At 42.1% G+C, this 25260-nt stretch overlaps 1 protein-coding gene and 1 pseudogene across 3 annotated transcripts in view; one reads left to right on the plus strand and one right to left on the minus strand.

Moving 5' to 3' along the window:
- The window catches only part of ARMH4 (armadillo like helical domain containing 4), a 150153-nt gene extending 128171 nt beyond the window's left edge, over positions 1–21982 (minus strand). For 2 of the 3 annotated variants that reach the window (XM_016926140.4, XM_009427864.5), the window contains exons 1-4: positions 21745–21889; positions 7688–9112; positions 2780–3031; positions 1174–1383 (exon numbers count right to left, since the gene is read on the minus strand). In XM_016926140.4, coding sequence (XP_016781629.1) covers positions 1174–1383; positions 2780–3031; positions 7688–9056 — 1831 coding nt within the window. In that variant the 5' untranslated portion in view covers positions 9057–9112; positions 21745–21889. Of the gene's footprint in view, positions 1–1173; positions 1384–2779; positions 3032–7687; positions 9113–21744 lie in introns of all 3 variants that reach the window. The other variant, XM_522864.8, reaches the window with a different exon arrangement.
- LOC104002049 (ubiquitin-ribosomal protein eL40 fusion protein-like) lies at positions 10936–11352 on the plus strand (annotated as a pseudogene).
- Positions 21983–25260: the final 3278 nt, after the last annotated feature.

The raw sequence follows: 25260 nt of genomic DNA on the forward strand, positions 1-25260 counted from the left end.
AACCAGTGTTACCCAGAAAGTCTGCACCAGAGTCAGCTGCAAACCTAGCTCAACCTCCTTCCCTGCTTTAGACAAAAAAAAATAATAGCACATCCTATGTCTTTTACTGCAGCAAACACATGGCTAATTGAGTGCCCAAAAGCTTACCAGTGTTCCAGATTAGTTTAAGAAATTCTGCACTATAAATCTCTGGACATTTTGTATCTCCAGCCAGGAACTATTCACCTGCCAAAATGCTGATTAATTACGTGACTATGTGTCATATTTCTAGTCTTCTTATTTGTTGATAGGCAGCTGTGCCTCAAGTTTCTTTTACATGCTCAAAGCCAATGTCTTGGAAAGTACAATTTGGCATGAATTTCTTGGTCTTAGTAAATAAAGAGACTGCCTATCTCCAAATAGTAGCACAGACTAACCCAGAGATGTTACTAAGGGAGAATAACCCAGCATTAACAACCAGAGCAATGCTGTTAAAATACACCCCACATTAAAACTTGCAACCAAGAAAATCTGGTGGGGAAACTCAACATCTCCATCTTAACCTAGTATTCTCAATCCAGCTTGAATACTGAAATCATCTAAGGCAGTCTTTTAAAATGCTGATGCCAGATTCCACCCCCCACCATCTTAATCTGAATCACTGGAGAGTGATTCAGGCACTGGGATGTTTCAAAAGCTCTCCAAGGTAATTCTAATGGTCAACTATAGTTGAGAACCACAGATCCATAGCAGAGTCAGCAAACTTGCTCTATAAAGGGCCCTATCATAAATGTTTCAGGCTTTGTGGGCCACTGAGTCTCTGTCACAGCTTCTTAATTCTGCTGCTATGGCACAAAAGCAGCCACACACATATGAAAATGAATTAGTATGGCTGTGTTCCAATATAGCTTTATTTATGAACACTGGAATTTGAATTTTTATAACTTTTCTATGTCACAAAATATTATTCTTCTTTTGACTTTTTTTTTCAATCATTTCAAAATGTAAAAACCATTCTTAGCTTACAAACCATTCAAAAACAAGTGGCAGGCCAGATTTGGCCCAGCTGTAGTTTACTGTCCTCTGATCTATAGTGCAGATTGAATATACTCCTACTTAATTCTTTTTCAAAAACATTTGCTCAGTGACTCACTCAACCAGTCCTTGAAAAGATCCCCTTCAAAGCATGAATACCTTCAGATTCAAGTTGGTCCAGGCCATATGAGGCAGCTGTATTAACGCGAGTAATAGATGGAACAACAGTTCTTCTCTCAGAGGATGCCTCCAAAGCAGGAAGTGCAGGGGAAATGCTGGGTTCCCCCACCATTATTCCAGGGGGTGTCACTGGAGATCCCAGAACTGGTGTGAACTCCTCATTTGGCCCTGTGACTGTGTCCATTTGTTCTGCCAAACACAACAGACAGGACTTGACCCACAAGATAATCATTATGGCAAATGTAAGCATGTGCTTTCACTTTTTAGGCAAGAAATGATTAAACCAATATCATACAATACAGCAAGTTTGGCACTTGGGTCAGCTCTCCTTTCCCATATTGTATTAATCCAACTCCCCAAAGCAAAGACTTTCAGGAAAATGTATTGTCTTACAGGAAAATGTATTATCTCTAATCAGAACTTTGTTTTTAAATTTTAATCTCCCATTTATTCTATTGGCAATATTATGGATGTTGTAAGATTTTATATTATGTATTGCCAAAGGTAAAATAATTAACAAAAATATATTAAACTGTATTTCAAAGACTACTTTGGAAAGACCGAGTGTCTTTCTCAAAATCAAGTCATAGAGTAAGAGCCTAGATCTGGGTCTGGAATGTCAATTTAAAAGCAGCCAAATATAGCCCCAGGAATTCCCAAGTCCAGAGACTCTAGAACAGCAGTAGCTTTCACATAGATTTGAAAACTTCACTGCCTTTAAGAGATCAGAGCATTTGAGAGCCTCCTATATAGAAAGCACTTTGTAGACATGATTTCAAATTCTTAAAATAACCTATAAAACAGATAGGCATTATTTAGAGGTGAACAAACCAAAGCTTACAGAAGTTAAGAAACTTAGCTTGAGGCTACAATATTAGTGAAAGCCAAAGTTGCGATTCAAATTCAGGTCCATGCTTTTTTCACCTCATCCCCCCCGGCTCCTAGCAGCAGAGTTGCCAAACAGGAAGAGCCTTCTCAGGGGGTCTGGCCTTTGAGGACCCAGAGGTGAGCCACCAGGAGACCTTACTTACAAACTAAACCCTTGTCCCTTTTTTTTTTTTTTTTGGCACGGAGTCTCGCTCTGTCACCAAGCTGGAGTGCAGTGGCGCCATCTCCGCTCCCTGCAAGCTCCGCCTCCCGGGTTCACACCATTCTCCTGCCTCAGCCTCCCGAGTAGCTCGGACTACAGGCGCCCGCCACCACGCCTGGGTAATTTTTTGTATTTTTAGTAGAGACGGGGTTTCACCACGTTGGCCAGGATGGTCTCAATCTCCTGACTTCGTGATCCACCCGCCTCAGCCTCCCAAAGTGCTGGGATTACAGGCGTGAGCCACTGCGCCCGGCCAACCCTTGTCCTTTTAAGGCTCTGCCACACCTCTTCAAACAAGACAGAGTTCACACCCCTTTCCAGGTAAAGGTGTGTGTGTGTGTGTGTGTGTGTGTGTGTGTGTGTGTGTGTGTGTGTGTACGTGCACGCACGCGCGCGCTGATGGCAATGTCGGCTGCCTCACTCATTCTATTCCTAGTCCACTTTAACAAAAGAGATCCACCCCCAAAACAGAGTCCAATATCCTCCCTTACAGACCTTCCACAGTGGGAGTAACTTCAAAAGACAAAGGGACGACTGTAGTTGAAATTGTAGTGGCCAGAGGCTCCCATCTTCTTGACAGCTGAGTAACACCAGGAACGTCAGACACAGGAGAGGGGTCCTCCTTTTCTTCCTCAGTCTTGCCACTGTCTCTGATAAGCTCGAGGGTAGCAACCTGCTCTTGTGTCACCATGGATAAAGTGGCATCTGGCTCTTGAACAGCTGTTGTCATCTCTTGAGTGATGATGTCTTAAAGGGGGGAAAACATTTAAAAATAGACCAAATCCCTATTTTTTTAAAAAAAAAAAATCACGATATGATTAAAAACTTGGGGGGAGGGGAGCAGATGCTATTTCAGGAGCTGGGGAAGCAAAGAGAGAACTCAGAAGTAAAATGACAGTAAATAAATGTTTTCTCTGTCACGCTTTCAGTAGCTGTGAATCAATCTACAACAGAGATAAAGAAGTTCATGGAAAAAGCTAAAATGAAATCTAAAACAAAGTAGGAAGATCAATTGCTGAGCTCCCTTTCAGGCACATGTTTGAATGTCAACATAATCAGTTTGTTAAGAAACAAATTATACAGAACTAAGTTACACTCAAAAACTCTCAGAAACATTTGTATACAGTGTATTAATTTTCACATTTGCATTTCTGGAGGGTCAAGGGAAGCTCACATTTTAAAATAAAGGAGTAACAATTACAATAACTAATATTTACTGAGTTTCTATGTTAAACACCATGCGAAGCACATGACATACAGTATCTTAAGTATGCATCCTCCCATATGTACTACAGGGAGATAGGTACTAATATCATTCCACAGAAGCTGCATCATAGTGCTCAAGAATGCAGGTTCCAGAGCCAACCTGCCTTATTCACTTACTAGCTGTGTAAGCATAAACAAATTACTTCACATATGTGGGCCTTGAGTTTCCTCAGCTATAAAATGGGGATAATAATAGTATCTATCTCACAGATTTACTACAAAGATTAGATAACACAAGTAAAACACCTAGTATTTGGTAAGTATTCAATAATTACCAGCTATTATAACTCTACTTTACAGAACTTAGGTTTAGAAAAGCTAAGGAGCATGCCTTTGTTCACATTGCCAGCACCCTTAACCACTGTACTAACTATGCCCAAGGAACAACTTGGAAAGGCCTCTGTAGAAGGTGTGCATTTGCTTTCAGATCAGAAAAGGAAATGAATAGAACTGGCAGGGTATGACATTATCTGTCACAGGTCCACTTTCTTTACAACATTATAATTCCCTCAAATACAGTATTAAAGACTGTTTATAATAATACTCTGCTTTCTCTTCAGATCATATAAATGTTTTGCCTTCAACAGACTACTTATAAGTCAAGATTTGCCCTCTTCTTATGAAGGGGCTATGCTAGAAATTTCAAACTCTGTACAGAACAACTACTAAAAACTTAATTTCTTGAAAACCTTATTGTCTCTCTTTTTTAAAATATTAGTTCTAGATACTAAGTATTTTAGCAAGATCAGTAAGTTATACAATGAAAAATAACATTCTAGGGATAGCTTTAAAAGGGTTTCTCAAAGTTTTATTAATGACGGGCCGGGCGCGGTGGCTCACGCCTGTAATACCAGCACTTTGGGAGACTGAGGCGGGAGGATCACAAGGTCAGGAGTTCGAGACCAGCCTGGCCAATATTGTGAAACCCCATCTCTACTAAAAACACAACAAAATTAGCCAGGCATAGTGGCACATTCCTGTCATCCCAGCCACCCGGGAGGCTGAGGCAGGAGAATTGCCTGAACCCAGGAGGCGGAGGTTGCAATGACCTGAGATCACGCCACTACACTCCAGCCTAGATGACAGAGGGAGACTCCGTCTCAAAAAAAGAAAAAAAAAATTTTATTAATGACATCATGGCATATCCTATTACTTTAAAAAAAAGTTGCCTTGTAAACAATGTATTTGCTTTAAAATAATGTGTATTTGTTTGTTTTTCACTATAAGCAGTTCCTTTTCTTGGTACTCATCCAGTTAACACTATTTTTCCTTTTGAATTGAAGAGATTTTTACGTTTGATGGATTAATATACCTGGTTACAGGACAAACAATGTGAGTTAGGGTAAGGTTTTCACATGAGCTTCATATTTGCACTCTATACCATTGTTTGAATTTTGTCTCTCTTTTTTTCCTTTCTCCAATATTACTGTAAATCCCTAGAGAGCCAGGATTCATTGTCTTTCTGTACCTCTAGCACATAGGGCAATGCTCTGTTTGCCACAAGAAGACAATAACATATAGTTTTACCATTTTAAGCAGTAGGTGTTCTCTATGTTGCCCTCATTTTTGAAAGCATAATGAACACTTTTGAGAACATATATACAAAAATAAATATGCAGGCGCTATTTGTAATTTTATGAAATAGCAAGAAATGTCAAAATGCATAGTATCTTGAATAAATAATTGCTGTTAGAGAAAGAAAAGTGAGAACTAGAAATAGTAATAAAATTTTTTAAAATAAACTTTAAAGTTTCCTAACATCTCTCATTCTTCCTACTTCATGTAGGAGAAAAAATAATTATATATTATTTTTAAAACCTGATCTTCAGTTGAAGCAGCTGACTCAAAGGACTGACTATCATCTCAACATACTCATCTGTTAATAATATCTAAAAACACCAAGAAATCATTGCATATTCTGAAGAAGATAATGTCCTAAGTGGTCCCTGGACTCTAAATGATTAGCATTTAAGTTGTTTACTTCAGAAAAATACTTATGATCACCTGAAAATGAGTAGTAAAACATTTTGGCTATTATATAACAACGGCTGTCAATAATTGCAATCTTTCCCATTCCTTTTAACTCTATGGGACAGAAAAAAAAGTAAAACAAAAGTAATAACCTGCCTGTTCCTCCTGGTACAAAGAACATTTAGAAGTTGTTTAATTGATTTTGGGTAAGGTAGGCAATCACATTGGATAACTCCAGTCTGGATGGTTCTATATCCTCATTTGTAAATTAATTGAAAACATATTTATCGAGTTCCTACTATGTGCCAGGAATTGTGCTATGTGCTAGAAATTAAAAGAAGTGGCCTTTTAAAAGATTATAATTTGCTGAGGCAATTATGACTAAGAACCATATTCAAAAACCAAAATAATCAGGAAATTACCAATTCCATTTTACTTTTTAGGCTGTACTAATAGAAGCTAATACAAGTTTAGTACCTAACAATCATGGATTCAATTGTGCAGTGAACAATCTGGGGCTATATGACTTAATGCTCCAAAAGTAAAAGTTCTATGAAGAACTGAAGTAAACTTGTTGCTCAGTCATATCTAAGGTCTTCATGGCCATGTGAACCCAACTCCATGTAAAAACCAACTTACAAGACATTTTATGGAAGCTTCTGTGAAAACTGAACAGCACACTGGGTCTTTAAATAAAAATGAACTAGACATGTAAAATTCAATCTTTCTTTTGTCATTTATCAAGTGATCTTTCACCATTTTAATTCAATCTCAACACCTTATAAAACATATTACTGATTTGATATTTTCTATTAATTGGGCTACTTGGCTGAAGTAACACGTTGTACATGTTCCAAAACAATTTGGAATGAGCATGTATACATTACACTAAGCTTTTCCTTCCCAGTGTTGTTATTTGTCCAACTACCCATAATAAAAGAAAACCATTATCCATCAACAACAAATAGAAGGCTTTCCAGCTTATAATATTCACGGATGCAAAGGCCAAAACAAAGTAGAAAATGCAGAACCAAGCAAGCAGATGATTTATCTTCCACCCTACCCCCTTCCTTATTTCTAAATGTTTTCTTTTTAGGAAAACAAAGTTAGAAAATTCATATAGTTAATACTATGAGATAACCGCAGTACTTACCTAAAGCTTTTTTTGTAAGAAATGTAAGGGATGTGAGCATATTTTACAACAATGTGTATGTAAGTATCCAACATTATTACAGTTTAAACATATAGCTAATTCTTTCACATTTTCTTGTATATTTATACATTTTCATAGTAAAATGTTTGAAAAATATTAGTCTAAAATAAAAATAATAGTATCAGGGTTTTTCAACCTCAGCGCTATTAACATGTTGGCTGGGATAATTCTTTGTTATGGGGGGCTGTCCTACATAGTCTAAGATATTTAACAATATCTTAGCACCCCTCAGTTCTAACAACTAAAAATGTCTCCAAACATTGCTAAATGTCCCCTGGGGGAAGGGGAAAGCAAAATAAAACTATCCCCAGTTAAAGAACACTGGTCTATAGGCAGGATTTATATTTGGGGGTAATTTTTTTTTCTTTTTCTTTTTTGAGAGGGAGTTTCACTCTTGTCACCCAGGCTGGAGTGCAGTGGTGCAATCTTGGCTCACTGCAACCTCCGCCTTCCCAGGTTAAAGTGATTCTCCTGCCTCAGCCTCCCGAGTAGCTGGGATTACAGGCACCTGCTACCACGCCCAGCTAATTTTTGTATTTTAATAGAGATGGGGGTCTCACCATGTTGGCCAGGCTGGTCTCGAACTCCTGACCTCAAGTGAGCCACCTGCCTTGGCCTCCCAAAGTGCTGGGATTACAGGAATTGGGTGTAATTTTTATATAAAATAGATTATGTATTTGTATGCTTCTGCTTTTCTTTTTATTTTTTAAATTTCATTTTTTTATTCTTTTTCAGAGAAGAGGTCTCACTATATCACCCAGGCTGGTCTCGAACTCCTGGGCTCAAGCAATCCTCACACCTCGGCCTCCGAAAATGCTGGGATTATAGGCATGAGCTGCTGCACCTGGCCTGCTTTTCATTAAAACTTCAACCTATTTCTAAATTGCCATTTAAAAAAAAATTGAAAGTTTCCAAATTAAACCAAAGTTTGTTTTTCTTTTTCTTTCTTTTACCTTTCATTGTATTTCCCAACAGTTGGTCTGCCTCAGACTCATATTCAGAGACAGAAACAGTGGTTTCTAAGAAAAACAGGGTATCGTTTTCCTTGGTGGATTCCGTGAAGTCTCTCGTACTTTGGAGCAAGTTCACAATGGAAACTTTCATGTCTTCCATCAGACTTGTGGGGGTAAAGGAACTTTGATCGGTGAAAGCAGGTGATCTCTCATTCCCATGCGCTATTAGCAGGGCTGTGCCCATGTGTGTTTCCCCTTCAGGCAGCCCCAGAGCCACCTGTGCAGCCTCTGTCCAAGGCTGGCCTCCTTCCATACCCTCATGGCTTACTTGTGCTGTCTGAGACATCTCCGTTCTCACCTGAGTCTCTTCATTGTCTCCAAGCTTGGGGGTCCTTATCCGGCTTACACTCTCTAATTTGGTGTCATCCCACTCATCACTTAAGGCAGAGGCAGCTGGAACAGCTGTGCTGACACTCACTGTGACTTCTGGGGCTCCCAGCAGACTATCAGTTTCTGGCTCAACACTCAGGGTGTACTCGGAAGTTTCGAGTGGTTGCTTGGTGGCAGCAGCCTGGGTGTTATCAGCTGTCATCTGTGAAGGCTTCTCCTTATCAGGGGTGAGGCTTCCAGGCTCACTGCCTGCTGTGGACTCAGCACCAGGAAAAGAAGTTGTCCTGTGGTCTGTGCCTGCTTCAAATTTCTCAGTCTTTGGATTGGTGGTTAGCATTTCCTTAGTATTCACATAGGATGAAGGTGAATGTCCCAAACCAACTCCTTCCTGACTTTCAGTTGCAAATGATTGATTATCCATATACTTCAGAAAACCTTTTGTGGTTTCTGTGATCTCTTCCACAATGGGCTGAAAGTTAGTGCTTGTAAGGAGTTCCTCCTTTTCATCAACAGTCAGAGAAGGAGTCACAGTGATAGCAATGGTTAACATGGCCTTGGCAAGTCCACTTTCAGGAGATATTCTCTCTGGCTGGCTGGAACCAAATACTTCTTCAGCTGAGGGGACACCTGACTCAGTAGCAGTGGAAACACCAGGGCGTTCAGTTTGCATGAGCCCAGCTTGTCCAGGCTGGGTTTCTTTGTTAATCGAGAATGCTTTATTTAATGATGTTGCCGATGGTCCTGCTGACATCATCATTGGATCTTCAGAGACCACCAGTTGGGGAGTCTGCTTTGAGGTAACGGAGCTATTTTCTAGGTCATCGGTGTTCATCTTATCGGACTGCCCTTTTTCCGCATGAACATGTGCTATCTCCCTCCTCCTTTCTATTTTGGGGAAGGCCAGACATTGTGTGGCAACGTTGAAAAGCAGAAGGCTACAGAAAGCCAGACAAATATGCAATACAATCGATCCTCTCATAGTGGAAGAGAAATGGCACGTACACTGGCAGAGTTGACAAGTCCAGTAATTGAATCCTGCAGCAAAATAAAGCATATCAAACTGTCATATAAATACATGTTGTAAATAAGTCTCTTTAAATTAAACCGTAAGTAAAATAATCTCCTTGACTTTATAATACACAGAGATGGTAGGTAGGAGAGGACTGTTCTATTTCTTTGTACCTTTGAGACATGGATAACCCAGTTCATTTCTCCCTGCTGAATTTTGCTGATTTAACTTGAGGTTCCCTAGAAAAAGGTACACATAGTTCAAGTATTAAGTTCGTTGTTTCTTAAATACCTACTTGAAATAATTTACCCTTGAAGTCACATTTGCAATATTCTCTCCAAATTCCTCTATCAACCATGTAGTCAAATGACTGTAGAAATAGCAACATGTCCAAGAAATAAAAAGTAAGTCTTACACATTCATTCAAATAACTTTTTAAGTGTTGCCACAGTCTGAATGTTTGTGGCCCCCAGAATTCATGTGTTGAAACCTAATCAGCAACATGGTAGTATTAGGAAGTGAGGCCTTTGAGAAGTGATGACTTCATGAGGACAGAACCCTCGTGAATGGGATTTGTGCCCTTATAAAAGAGACCCCACAGCCAGGCACAGTGGCTCACACCTGTAATCCCAGCACTTTGGAGGCTGACATGGGTGGATCACCTGAGGTCAGGAGTTAGAGACCAGCCTGGCCAACATGGTGAAACCCCATCTCTACTAAAAATACAAAAATTAGTTGGGAGTGGGAGTGGGCGTAGGCACCTGTAATCTCAGCTACTCAGGAGGCTGAGGCAAGAGAATCGCTTGAACCCAGAAGGCAGAGGATGCAGTGAGCTGAGATCGTGCCATTGCACTACAGCCTAGGCAACAAGAGCAAAACTCCATCTCAAAAAAAAAAAAAGAGACCCCAGGCCAGGCACAGTGGCTCACACCTGTAATCCCAGCACTTTAGGAGGCCGAGGCCAGCAGATCACTTGAGGTCAGGAGTTTGAGACAAGCCTGGCCAACATGGTGAAACCCCATCTCTGATAAAAATACAAAAATTAGCCAGGCATGGTGGCACACATCTGTAATCCCAGCTGCTCGGGAGGCTGAGGCAAGAGAGTTGCCTAAACCTGGGAGGCGGAGGTTGCAGTGAGCTGAGATCATGCCACTGCACTCCAGCCTGGACAGGAGAGTCCGTCTCAAAAATAAATAAATAAATAAATAAAATATAAAAGAGGGCTGGGTGCAGTGGCTCACACCTGTAATCCCAGCACTTTGGGATACCGAGGCGGGTGGATCACCTGAGGTCAGGAGTTCAAGACCAGCCTGGCCAACATGGTGAAACCCCGTCTTGACTAAAAATACAAAAAAATTAGCTGGGTGTGGTGGCGGGCATCTGTAATCCCAGCTCCTTGGGAGGCTGAGGAAGAAGAATCGCTTGAACCCGGGAGGCGGAGGTTGCAATGAGCCAAGATCGCGCCATCACAGTCCAGCCTGGGCGACAAGAGTGAAACTCCATCTCAAAATAAAATAAAGAGACCCCCAAGAGCTCCCTGGCCCCTTCCACCATGTAGGACACAGCAAAAAGGTGCCTTCTATGAACCAGAAAGTGGGCCCTACCCAGACACCAAATCTCCTGTCACCTTGATCTTGGACTTCCCAGTCTCCAGAACTGTAAGAAATAAACTTCTATTGTTTATAAAAATCCAGTTTATTATACTTTGTTATAGCAGCCCAAATGGACTAAGAAAAATGGGTTTGAAAACCCTAAATATCATCATTAAATGCTGAATACCAGTTACTTTTAAGAGTTTTTTAAAGTAAGTAAATAATTTTCAATGAAAATATGTCTTTTAGCTCTTTTTCTTCAGCGAGGCGGCTGGGCTGCAGACGCAGAGATGCAGATCTTTGTGAAGACCCTCACGGGCAAGACCATCACCCTTGAGGTCAAGCCCACCGACACCATTTAGAATGTCAAAACCAAAATTCAGGACAAGGAGGGTATCCCACCTGACCAGCAGCGTCTGATATTTGCTGGGAAATGGCTGGATGGCCACACTCTCTCAGGCTACAACATCCAGAAAGAGTCCACCCTAAACCTGGTGCTGCGCCTGCGAGGTGGCATTACTGAGCCTTCCCTCTGCCAGCTCGTCCAGAAATACAACTGCGACGAGATGATCTGCTGCAAGTGCTATGCTCGCCTGCACCCTGGTGCTATCAACTGCCACAAGAAGAAATGCGGCCACACCAACAACCTGTACCCCAGGAAGAAGGTCAAATAAGGCTCTTCCTTCCTCGAAGGGCAGCAGCCTTCTGCCCAGGCCCCATGGCCCTGGGGCCTCAATAAAGTGTCCCTTTCGTTGACTGGAGCAGAAAAAAAGAAAAGAAAAAAAAAGAAAATATGTATTTTAAATGCTTAAATCATTTGTTATTCTCTGCCACAACTATAAAAATTACAGGCAAAACATGTTTCCAAATTTAAGGATTAGAAAAGGTTTAAGAGTTAAGCAAGGTTAATAGTTTCAGAAAAAAACAAAATATACTTTAAAATTAGCAATCTTTATTGAATACCCATTATTATAAGATAAAAAATTATTGTAGTATTTGAAATAAACTACTCACATTCTCATTACAACTAAAACTATATTAAAATTGTTAATTTACCCCCAAATTTAAGGGTTTCAGTTCTTTTTTTAATCTATTTTGCTGAGTAGGGCCTTTTCTTTTCCCATCATCAGAAATTTCTCAGAGATGCTGCAAGTTTTCTAGAAAATTAAACCTTGAAACTAAAATTCTAAAATAAAAACCTCGACTTCATACAGTTTACATTTTTTTCTTTCTTTCATGTCTAATCATTCAATGATCTAAGTTAAGCAAATGATGTGCACATGTGAAATTTAGAAATTTCTTTTCATAAGGCCTTCTTCCCTTAAGGAGTTTCAAAGCTTCCATGTGTTATCTCATTTAGTCTTATAGGTCCTCTCAAGAAAGAAGAAAGGTAAAGTCCTCAGGACATGATCTACACGGCTGAAGACAAAAAGAAGCCGGAATTTTCCTTCCTTCCTCCTTTTTTTGTTTCTTTTCTTTTCTTTTCTCTTCTCTTTTCTTTTCTTTTATCTTTTCTTTTTGAGACGGAGTTTCACTCTGTCACCCAGGCTGGAATGCAGTGCGAGTCACTCACTGCAACCTCTGCCTCTTGAGTTCTTGTGCCTCAGCCTCCCGAGTAGCTGGGACTACAGGCGTGCACCACCATGCCCGGCTAATTTTTGTATTTTTATTAGAGACGGGGTTTCACCATGTTGGCCAGACTGGTCTTGAACTCCTGACTTCAAGTGATCCACCTGCCTCAGCCTCCCAAAGTGCTGAAATTACAAGCGTGAGCTCCCCTCCCCTTCCTTTCCCTTTCTTCTTTTTCTTTCCCCAGGCTGGACTTGAACTCCTGGGCTCAAGCAATCCTCCTGCATCAAGCTCCTAAGTAGGTAGGACTACAGGCACATACCACCACACCGCACAAGAAGACTGACTTTTTCTACGTGAGAAAAAAGGAATCCATGGATTTAGAGCTAAGGCTTCCTGCCAACTACCACCACCACATGAGTGTACCATCTTGGAAATGGGTCCAGCAGCCCCAGTCAACCCTTCAGATGACTGCACCCCTGGCTGACATCTTGACTACACCTTCTTGAAAGACTTTGTGCCATAACCACACAGCTAAGTTACTCCCAAATTCGTGATGCATAGAACTGGTATAAAATAACAAATATTTATTGTTATTTCAAGCCACTAAGCTACGGGGTAATTTGTTACACAGAAATCTTGAGTCCACGATGCTGCAGGGAAATACAGGAATGGAATGACAGCACGAGTACAATAGTGTCATGTGCAGAAAAGAAACAGCCTATCAGGGATTACAAATTTAGCTGAAGAAAACTGAAGCCAGAGATGACTAGAAGAAACATAAGTCCCCAAACAATCTGCAAGGATAATGAGACGGGTGCTAAGTTTCCCCATATGCTGATGGGGGTTTGAAACAAACATATCTGAATATTAAATTACATGCTGGTAGCTAGCATTGTTTTTGTTTATTTGTATGTTTATTTTTGAGATGGAGTCTCACTCTGTTGCCCAGGCTGGAGTGCACTGATGCCATCTCGGCTCGCTGCAACCTCTGTCACCCAGGTTCAAGTGATTCTCCTGCCTCAGCCTCCCAAATAGGTGGGATTACAGGTGCCCACTACCACGCCTGGCTAATTTTTGTATTTTTAATAGAGACAGGGTTTCACCATGTTGGCCAGGTTGGTCTCGAACTTCTGACCCCAAGTGATCCACCCACCTCAACCTCCCAGAGTGCTAGGATTACAGGTATGAGCCACCGTGCCCATCCTCTTTTTTTCTTTTTTTTCTGAGACAGAGTCTTGCTCTGTCACCCAGGTTGGAGTTTGATGGTGTGATCTCAGCTCACTGCTCCCTCCACCTTCCAGGTTGAAGTGATTCTCCTGCCTCAATTTCCTAAGTAGCTGGGATTACAGGTGGCCACCATCACACCCAGCTAATTTTTGTATTTTTAGTATGGACAGGGTTTAACCATGTTGGCCAGGCTGATCTAGAACTCCTGACCTCAAGCGATCCACCCACCTCAGCTTCCCAAAGTGCTGGGATTACAGGCGTGAGCCACCACACCTGGCCACACTGTTCTTTTTAAAAAAGAGAAAATGGCAAAGATATTTGATAAAGAGGAGATAGCATGTGCCACAGCATGTCAACATTCTGGACATTAGTTATCACTGTACTTTAGATGAGCCAGGATGCACTCTAGTTCATAGCCAGGTAACAGATCACTGAATTTGGCTTGATGCCTCTATTTGCCTTCCTTAAAACAAAAACGTAATGAAAGGGCCAGGTGCAGTGGCTCATACCTGTAGTCCCAATACTTTGAGAGGCCAAGGCAGGAGGATCATCTGAGCCCAGGAGTTTGAGACCAGCCTGAGCAACATGGCAAATCTCATCTCTACAAAATGAGCCAGGCACACGCCAGTAGTCCTAGTTACTCAGGAGGCTGAGGTGGGAGAATCACTTGAGCCCAGAAAGTCAAGGCTGCAGTGAGCCGTGATCATACCACTACACTCCATTCTGGGCAACAGAGAAAAGACCCTGTCTCAAAAACAAACAGACAACAACAACAACAAAAAAACATATGAGGCCTGGCGCAGTGGCTCACGCCTGAAATCCCAGCACTTTGGGAGGCCAAGGCAGGTGGATCACGAGGCCAGGAGATTAAGACCATCCTGGCTAACACGGTGAAACCCCATCTCCACTAAAAATACAAAAAAATTAGCCGGGCGTGGTGGCAGGCGCCTGTAGTCCCAGCTACTCGGGAGGCTGAGGCAGGAGAATGGCGTGAACCCAGGAGGCCGAGCTTGCAGTGAGCCAAGATCGCACCACTGCACTCCAGCCTGGGTGGCAGAACAAGACTCCATCTCAAAACAAAACAAACAAAAAAAAATATGATAGCTGTGAAACAAGAGAATTGACAGTCAATGAAATTACACCTTTGGATTTCTGTTCAGACAAACTGACCTACTAAATTCTATCTATATAGTCGAACAGTCATAAAAGCTATAGAACTCTGTGGTTCATTTCTGATCTGTTCAGATAGCTGCCCCTTCCTAAACAAATACTTTTTCTATTCAGTGAAATCTTACTAAACGTGTGGCCTAAAACCTTGGCCCACATGATCCCATACTTCTGAATAAAAATCTGAAAACCCCAGGCCATCATGAATGGTAATAGAGTTTAGAGGGACTTGGGCTGGCATCAGAAAAATGATTCCTGAATCTTAGCTTTATTGACATTAAAACTTGCTATATGATACTGAGCAAGTGGCCTCAGTTTCTCCTTTGACAAAATGAGGAATTAAAATAATCATTGAAATCCCTTCTTCATCCATGATTTTATTCTCATACCTCACCTATATGACATAAAATAAAAATACAAATATTTCTATATTCCTATAACGTTGCCATCAACTAGGAAAGGCACTCAAATGGTGGAGCAGATGCTTTATGTGCTATGTGTATGTTCTGGAGTCATGTGGACTGAGAGAAAAATTTTACAAACAAATCAGATCAAGGGAAGAAGGGATAAATAATAAAGACTTAATACAGCCCCACTGCCTTTCCAAAACATAATTTTCCTTCCAAGTTTTATTTTCATCTGTATCTTGGGTTTTAGAATTTTTGCGTGAAGGGAATTCTGCTATTGCTCCAAAAGACTTGCCTTCTGTGATTGTCAGCCACCTGCTTTCTAAATTCAAATACAACAGAAAGAGTGGGGGTGAACCGCAAGCCTTTGCTTTTTTCCCCCCTTTTCAAAGGCATTGACGAAAGCTTTTTCTATGTCTGTGTATTGAGGCCATATGTTCCCTCTCCCCACTATCGAAAGCAACGACTATACGTTAAAAGGAAAAAAGACAACCTGTAAAAAGAATAACAGAAAACACGTCTGGAACTCAGATAAACTGATAGATGACCTTCAAATTCCAGGATTTTCTCCCTCTTTCAAAGCCCAGTATAGGTTCATGTAGTCACTCCCATTTTTCTAATGTCCCACAATGAGAGTTACATGATGCTCAAGAATAAACGAGAAGACTGTTGTCAGTTCAACAATATTCCTAAACCTAAATAACCATCTGCAACCATATTTTGAAGGCTATGAGCCTTTCCTTTTTCCTCAACACTGTATCCCCTTCCTGGCAATGTGCCTGGCACAGAAGAAATGCTCAGTAAATATTGGCTGAACAAACAGATGAATGTCTATAGCCCACTTTGCTGGGAGAAGTGGAAGGAGGAGAGATTCCATTGCATATTAGAATTCTGTGTCTTAATTATCTTCAATTAACTCAATCATAAGAATATTTAACAAACAAACAAAAAGAACATTCCTCTTCCTTTTCCCTCCCACCGCGTATTTGGATGCTGCTTTCTTTTCACTGTATCTCTCCATGCAAATTAATTCAGATAAATAAGCTCTAACCAAATTACCAACTGATGTTGGATATCAGCTTTGAATAGCTTAAAAAGCATCTCCTTCAGAGCAGGTCAGTAGCACTTTGTCTATCATTTGCTATCAAGCTATCTATCCTAATAGCTTGGCAGTCTTCTAAACAATTTACTGCATTTCTGCCACCAGTGAGCAAGATAAGCTGTTCTGTGAGGCATTATCTTTGACAATCTTACATAGCTACAGTCCAGAATCTGTTTCTTTGTCAAGTCTAGGCATATTCAAGTTTCAAAGACAAATGAAAGGCAACATAAAAAATACCAGCCTTGGCCATCTGGTTAGACTTAATCAGATTTTGTAAGCACTTGGTCAATATTTTTTCCAACTAAAATGAATACTGCTATTTCAGTATGTTACCAAAATGAAGACACAAAAGGGAAAACAATATGTTAAATCATTCTCACCAGTGATGAAGCTACTACTTCCAGTGTCAACTGAGTTTCATATATAATATTAAGGCACAATGAGCATCGCCCCAAGAGTGCTCAAGACACAGGAGGGCTGTAGAGTGTGCCAAGAAACTGGTGACAGTTCGCTTTATATTTTCATTTTCTTATGATATACACAAAAACTACAGAGAGCTGCTATGGGGTAGGTGAAGAAAGCTACCTCATCTTGGCTTTTCATTGTCAACTGGAAGTTACTTTGATGACACTTCAAACACAACCATCTTCATCTGAACTTTGGTGGCCACCTTGAACTCTTCTCTCCTTTACATTCTAGATTCACAACCGCTGTGGATCCTCCTCTCATAATCTCTTTTGGAATTGTAACTTCTGATCACCTCATTGGATAGTTATTATTTTAAATGCCTCTTCATTGATAACGTTGTCTAGGCTCTCTCCTCTCCAATCTATTTTATACAATCCAGATGGTTATTATTTTTTTTTTTTGATAGGAAGTCTCACTCTGTCTTCATGCTGGAGTGCAGTGGCGAGATCTCAGCTCACAGCAACCTCCTCCTCCCAGGTTCAAGCGATTATCCTGCCTCAGCCTCCTGAGTAGCTGGGACCACAGGCGCACGCCATCACGCCCAGCTAGTTTTTGTGTTTTTAGTAGAGACGGCGTTTCACCATGTTGGCCAGAATGGTCTCAATCTCTTGACCTCAAGATCTGCCCACCTCAGCCTCCCAAATTGCTTGGATTATAGGTGTGAGCCACCACACCCAGCTGGTTTATTCTTAAGAATAAAAATTGCAATAATCAATCAAAGACAGCTACCACTTAGGAGCTGCTATGTGCCAAGCGTTCTAAGTGCCCAGTGGAAATTATCTTATTTAATCCTTACAACAACCTAATGAGGTAGATACTGTCGTTATCCCACTTTTTAAATGAGGAAAACAACAGGCTGGTAGAGGATAAGTAACTTGCCTAAGGGATAGTGTCTGTTTTTGATCTTTTGGATTCTGTCAGAATTCAACGTCCCTACCTTTGCCAGACAACTCTCTGCTTTCCCAAAACACAGCATATAATGTCCCCAAATATGCAATTGCCAAAGTCCATCTCTAATAAGGCAACCCCATACCACTGGTGCCCAGTATAAACACCATCATCAGTCACATACATAGCACTTTTATGTGCCATACTCATCTCAGGCTCCTAAGTTGGTTTTTTGTTTGTTTTATTTTCTAGATGGAGTCTCGCTCTGTCACCCAGGCTACAGTGCAGTGGCATGATCTCGGCTCACAACCTCCACCTCCCAGGTTCAAGCAATTCTCCTGCCTCAGCCTCCGGAGTAGCTAGGATAACAGGCATGTGCCACCACACCCGGCTAATTTTTGTATTCTTAGTAGAAATCGGGTTTCACCATGTTGGCCAGGCTGGTCTCGAACTCTTGGCTTCGTAATCCACCCACCTCGGCCTCCCAAAGTGTTGGGATTACAGGCGTGAGCCACCGTGCTCAGCTCTCAGGCTCCCAAGTTTTGAGAATGACACTGTACGACCCATGGTTCCCTACCCAGGTATCCAAACCCTGGCCTCCCAGGTCACATCCCATTCTGGCCCATTCTTTCCCCACCCTTCTCCTAGCTCCTGTAGCATGAATTGTCATGTAAGTCTCAGCACCTCAAATGAGATTATGTTCTTTGCATACAAACACTAGTCTTTACCATTCCTTTGTTTGCCACATAATTAGTAATAAGGGTAGGCACAAAGAGGAGAGATTCCATAAATATTTGTTGGCATGATGTGAATATAAATAACCATTTAAGAATATGAAAAAGAATGTTTCAAGTCCTTATTTTGTACTGTAAGATTTTTTTAATGACATTTCATGGTCTAACCATGTCTACTTGTATGTTTTATTCAATACCTAGCCAATTTTGGCTACTTATTTAACTGTCACTCTAACAATAACAATAACTTATGTGTTCTCATTTCTGCTATATTTTAAGGTTTCAGAGTTTATTACACACACACACACACACACACAACAGACCAACAGTTACAGGTAACAAGTCTCGCAGCGTCAAGTCAACATGCTTGCCAAATACCATCTCACCTTTTGAAATACAATTAGTGATTCTCTCATGAGGGGGATAGTGTCTTAATAATCTTTGTGTCTTAATAATCTTTCCATTTTGTGTCTTAACAATCTTTCCACTTTGTCCTTTTCATGACCATTCCTCAATGATTATCATTGTCTTACTTTTTCTTTTTTTAAATCCTTAAGGCTGTTACTGCCAACACTATTTTATTGCCAATACTATTGTATTTACTTAAAGCTGAGCTTATAAAGACTCTCACTCTATTAACCCAGCTGTGGCAAATGGCATTAAGGTACCACGTTTCTGATTCACTGTGCTACTGACAATCATCACTGGTCTGTTATATTGGCTTTAGGATCTGGGCTGCAGCTATACTTCACCATAAATTAAATAGCTGAATGACAAACAATCCTTTCAGCAGCATGTTCCATCACAATGGAAGGAGGGAGAAGGAGTAAGTAACCACAAAGAAAAGCATGGTCCCCCAGAAGGAAAGCAGCCCCAGAGCTGGCAGTGAAGAGGGTAAGTAGGCTGGGGTCAAAATAGCTACTCTGGAAACTAAATACCAGTAAAAAGTACTTTACCATCCCTGAAGACCACATCTAAGTTCTACATACTGAGCCCAGGAGCTTCAGTCTCTACAAATTAGTGATGTAGACAAATGAAGATATCCGTGCTTATCACCCCTAGCATATCATCTCATCCCCGGTAAAAGGAGATGGACTTGAAGATTTAAAAACAGGCTTCTTCGAGTTCCAGTTCTACCTTAGGCAAATCACTGAAACTCAAGTTTTCTTGTTGCAAAGTAGAAATAATAATGCTGGTTATATTTTTTCGAAGGGTGGAGAACACACACAAAAGTGATAATAGACATAAAAGCAGTTTGAAACAAAAGTAAATTATCATGCAATATAAGACATACTAGCATGCTACTGACATGCATTCCTGTCAAATACAGAAATGTGAGCAATTTGGAGCATCTGTAACATCAGCCACAAATGGAGTAGCATTTTTTTCCCCAAGGTATTTTCATGGAGCTTCTCCTTTCAGCTTTATCATGTAGACAATGTGACCTGAGAGGCTTCTGCTGTCTGCAGAATCCTATCCTGATGAATCTTGATCAACAAACTCTTCTCCATCCATCAGACAGTTTATTTCAGTGAACCAATTGGACATATCATTTCTGGTTTCTGTGGTACACAAATGTAGCCATTTGCTTGGCTAGATCTCTAAGTAGTTGACATTTAAAGGGAAGCTGAAACTAGCTTCAGATACTTCTCTTACAATCACCAAGTAAACACAATATGGAAAAATAAGATTGACCTCACATCTTGCTTAGGGAATGAGTTTTCATTTTACAAAAACTAAAACCAGTTTCCCTCTGCATAGACAGCTTCCCTAGGTGAGAAGTTTTTTAAGTTCAATTAACAAAAATACAATTCCATACACAACTTTTCAGACAAACATCTACAGAATAAAGGGCAAAGGACACCTTTAGGTCGGGAGTGGACATTTTCCATAACAGATAAACCCGTTTTCCTCATTTTGATTCTATACTTATATTTAGCATCAAACCATTTCCGTAATACCAAATTATAATACTGTAAAGGTCTGGCAGGAAACTCCGGAATATGTAGTAAGAAGCCTCCCATGAAAACAAAGACAAATTCACATCTCTCTAATTGGCTCCGTTGCTGTAGCTACCTTAGACTTGGTGAGCCTTGGGAGTTTTTATGAATAAACTCAACTAATATCAAATCTGTCTGCTGCACAAGTGCTTGGTTCATTATTATGACAAATACAAAAAAAAAAACCACTTTATTCATAAGAGCAAGTCAGAGTACCTTTAAACCTCTGTGTGTAAAAGAAGCAATGTTCAGATACTGTGAAACCTTACCCGGTTGTGTGTTTCAATAGATGCTACTGTGGGGTTCTACTGGCATACGTGCCGAAGTCAGTCAATGACTGTAGATGCTTGGCTAAAAGGAGACTCCCTGGAGCCCAACAGCATCATTTGTGATCAAGGAAATACACCAAAATAAAGAGAAGGCATGTGAATTCTGACCACTCAAGAATTTTTGCCCTTTGGAGAAGAGATCCTTCAGAACCCTAGGGATGGTTTTGTGAACCACTCCCCACTCCCCCTCAAGTTTCAAACTAAAACTTCCAAAGAAAGAAGGCAGACACTTTAAAGCAGCCATCTCTCCTCTCTTCCACATCAGTTCTGCACTGAAATTGGATGCCAAGTGCTAGGCGGATCCTCGGGATCATCTCATCTTTGAGAACCCAAACTCTTAAGGGTCCTGTTTTGTTCACTCCTGCTTGCCTCCTCGCCAGCCAAGGTTCTACATGTTTGGAATCTACACAAGTCAGATTCTGTCAGTGACCACGAGGCACATGAGACATTTGGGCACCTCCGGCAGCACCTCCCAACTATTCCGGAATCTCAAGCAGAGCCTCGCCTCCCCCAGGTCTAACCCGCAGGCCCTCTTTCTAATTAAGTGACCTTTCCAAGGAGCGTCCTCCAGCCGCGTCCTGGGGGACGAGTCAGGGGCTGAGCAAGGAGGCTCGACATCTCTGCGCTAAACACTCAACTGTTTGTTTTCTGCAAAGTGGCAGGACATATTTCGGTGGTGACCGCAGCAACGATTCGCTCCTCGATTGTTAGGCTCTGAGTGGCATTGGGGACACTGCGATCGACGGTTTGAAAGGAGCAAACCGTTGTTTTCGGGAACTTCTCTCTCACTGCTGTGGGATTGCGAGCGGAGGGAGAAAGAGAAAGAAAAGCCCACACAAAAGCAGCCAGCCCTGCAAGCTCCGCCAGCACAAAGGCCGGCTCGCTGGTGCGGAGCTGGGAGGCTGGGCTGGAGCGAGGAGTGCGGTGAGTCCTCCGAGGCCTGCGCGCCGCGCCCAGCGCGCCCAGAGCTGCCCCCGCGCACCCCACACCTGGGCACCGCGCTCCGGAGGAGGATCGGGGCGCACGCCTGGCGCACCCAGGGCTGCAACGCTCCCGGGACTGTTACGCTCGCGGGGCGACCCCACGCCACTGAGGCTCCGGTTCCGTCCCTGCCCCGGCGCCACGTCTGCAGCCGCGGCCGCCCAAGTGGCCGGAGCCGGGCCCGTCCTCACCTGTGCGCCTTCAGCTGAGCAGCGCGCGGAGGACAGAGGCAGCGGCGGCGCGGGCGCTCGGCATCCCAGCGGCGGGCCCTGCGGCGGCGGCGGTAGGCGGCGACTCCCTCCGCTGTCTGGGACGCTAGGGGGAGGGCGCTTCGCTTTGTTGCTTATTCATAAGGCCGCGGCTACGGCCGGGGATTGGGCGGTGAGTAGGTGTGCCCGCCCTGGCTCTGCTGGCACTGACAGCCGACGCCGTCGCCCACGCCCCCCTGCGCCCACTTCCCCGCCTCCGCTCTCCCGCGGGGGCGGCTTCTGCTGGAGTCCCGGCACCTGGGACCCCTCGGAGATCCCGTGCTCCGCTTCCCCTCTTTAAGCGGGAGCTTCTGCGGCAGCTCCCCTCCCTACCTACGCGGAAGAGACCAGGGCACCGTTTACACGAGAAAAACCTCAATTTTGCTGTCTTTGGTTCAGGCAAAGAGCGCAAATCTGAGACTGCAGTGTTCCTTGTGGAAACTATGGACGGCTTGGCGGTGCCCTTAAGTAGGACCCTTAAAGTAACTCTACACAGAATGTCCCTTCTCAGTCCGTCGGAGAAGTTGCAAACTAGTGCTAGTCACAAGTAAGGTTTATTGAGCCCTTACTCCTGCCAGGCACAAGAGTAGATGCTTTGCCCATTACTTTACCTGCTTAATCTGCACGATAGAAGGGTAGATATTGTAGTTCTCATTTACCAGGGTAGGAGGTTAAGGCTAAGGGCTGTGTAACTTCTCCAAGGTCATCCGGCTCGCGTGGCCACCGGGAATTTGTGTCCTCCATTCTTGAGCCTCTCAAGGACTGTTTTCTTTTTCTGTTACTTCTAATGGTGTGGAAAGAGGTGTCGGAATCTAAAGGCCCGTTTTGGAACAACCTCCACAACGCAGCATTTTACATTTGCAGAGCACTCTTCACATTTGTCCCTTATTGTGCTTATTAACTCCCTTCTTCATAATACCTTAGTCCCCTTTTGTAGTTAATTATAAACACCTTGAAGTCAGAGCAAAAGCTGGCTCACCTTTGACCCCCACACCTAACACAATGCACAGGTATGTACTGGTTTCTGTTTGTTTGTTTGTTTGTTTGTTTGTTTGTTTTTGAGACAGGATCTCACTCTTTCGCCCAGGCTGGAGTGCAGTGGCGCCATCATGGCTCACTGCAGCCTCGACCTCCTCCTGGGACCTCAAGCCATCACCCACCTCAGCCTCCTAAGTAGCTGGGACCACAGGCATGCGGCACCACGACTGGCTAATTTATTATTATTATTATTATTATTATTATTATTGGTAAAGACGGGGTCTTCCTATCTTGCCCTGGCTAGTTTCAAACTCCTGGACTCAAGCGATCCTCCTGCCTCGGTCTGCCGAAGTGTTTGAATTACAGACATGTGCCACGGTGCCCAGCAGGTATGCACTGTTACCCATTCCCCCTCCCTTTAGAAATTATTATCTATGTATAATCATGCATTGATTAATTAGGGGAATACATTCTAAGAAATGTATCCTTAGGCAATTTTGTTGATATGCGAGCATAATAGTATATTTACACAAACCTAGATCGCATAGCCTACTACGTACCAAGGCTATATGGTATAGCCTATTGCTCCTAGGCTACAAGCCTGTACAGCATGTTACTGTACTCAGTACTGTAGGCAATTGTAACACAATGGTATTTCTATATCTAAACATTGAAACAATACAGTAAAAATACAGTATAAAAGATAAAAAATGGTGCATCTGTATAGAGCACTTACCATAAATGGAGCTTATAGGACTGGAAGTTGCTCTGGGTGAGTCAACGAATGATGAGTGAGAATATGAAGACCTAGGACATAACTGTACACTACTGTAATGTACATAACCTTACACTACTGACATAACTGTATACTATTGTACATAACTACACTACTGTAGTTATGTAGGCTATAACTGTATACTACACTACTACTGTAGTGTAAACAATGTACACTTAGGCTGTACTGTAGACATAAACATTTTTTCTTCAATAATAAATTAACCATAGCTTACCAGAATTTTTTACTTTATAAATTTTTTTTAACTTTTGACTCTTTTTTTCTTTGAGACAGGGTCTCACTCTGTCACCCAGGCTGGAGTCCAGTGGTACAATCACAGTTCACTGCAGCCTGGACCTCCTAACCTCAAGCAATCCTCCTGCCTCAGCCTCCCCAGTAGTTGGGACTACGGGCACATGCCACCACGGCTGGGTAACTTTTGACTCTTTTGTAATAACACAGCTTAAAACACAAACATATTGTACAGCTCTTCAAAAATATTTCATTTCTTTATTTCCTTATTCTATAAGCCTTTTTCTATTTAAAAAACAAAATTTTTAAAGGCCAGGTGGGTCATGCCTGTAATATCAGCACTTTGGTAGGCTGAGGCGGGTGGATCACCTGAGGTCAGGAGTTTGAGACCAACCTGGCCAACATTGCAAAACCCTGTCTCTACTAAAAATACAAAAATTAGCCAGACATGGTGGTGCGTGCCTGTAATCCCAGCTATTAGGGGGGCTGAGGCAGCAGGATCGCTTGAACCTGGGAGGCGGAGGTTGCAGTGAGCCAAGATCGTACCACTGCACTCCAGCCTGGGCAACATAGCAAGACTCTGTCTCAAAAAAAAAATTAAACTTTTTGGTTAAAAAACAAAACAGAAACACACACATTAGCCTGGGCCCATAAAGAGTCAGGATCATTATCACCATCTTTCACCTCCACATCTTGTCCTGCTTCAGGGGCTATAACACACATAGAACAGTCATCTCCTGTGATAACAAGGCCTTCTTCTGCAATACCTCCTGAAGGACCTGCCTGATGCTGTTTTACAGTTAAGATTTTTATATACAAGTAGAAGTAGTATACTCTAATGATAAAAAGTATAGTACAGTAAACACTTAAGCCAGAGTAGCATAGACATTTATTATTATCAAGTATTTACTGTACATTATTGTATGTGCTGTAATTTTATATGACCGGCAGTACGGTAGGTTTGTTTACGCCAGCATCACCACACAAAGGAGAGTAATGCATTATGTTGCATTGTGCTAGGATATTCCGATGGCTACCATGTCACTAAGTGATAGAAACTTTTCAGCTTCATCATGATCTTATGGGACCATCATTTTATACGCAGTTTGTGGTTGACTGAAACATTGTTATGGGTACATAAGGTACTTCCAGAATGTGATTGGATTGAATTGAATCTATGAAGTTTGTTTGTTTGTTTGTTTTTAGACAGGGTCATGCTCTGTCACTCAAGCTGGAATTCAGTGGCCCAATCACTGCTCATTGCAGCCTCGACCTCCCCAGGCTCAAGTAATCCTCCCACCTCAGCCTCCTGAGTAGCTGGGAGCACAGGCGTATACCACCACACCAAGCTTTTTTTTTTTTTTTAATTTTTTGTAGAGACGAGGTTTTGCCATGTTGTCCAGGCTGGTATTGAACTCCTGCACTCAAGTTATTTGCCTGCCTTGACCTCCCAA

Source organism: Pan troglodytes, chromosome 15 (genome assembly GCF_028858775.2).
Source record: "Pan troglodytes isolate AG18354 chromosome 15, NHGRI_mPanTro3-v2.0_pri, whole genome shotgun sequence".
Classification (NCBI taxonomy): domain Eukaryota; kingdom Metazoa; phylum Chordata; class Mammalia; order Primates; family Hominidae; genus Pan; species Pan troglodytes.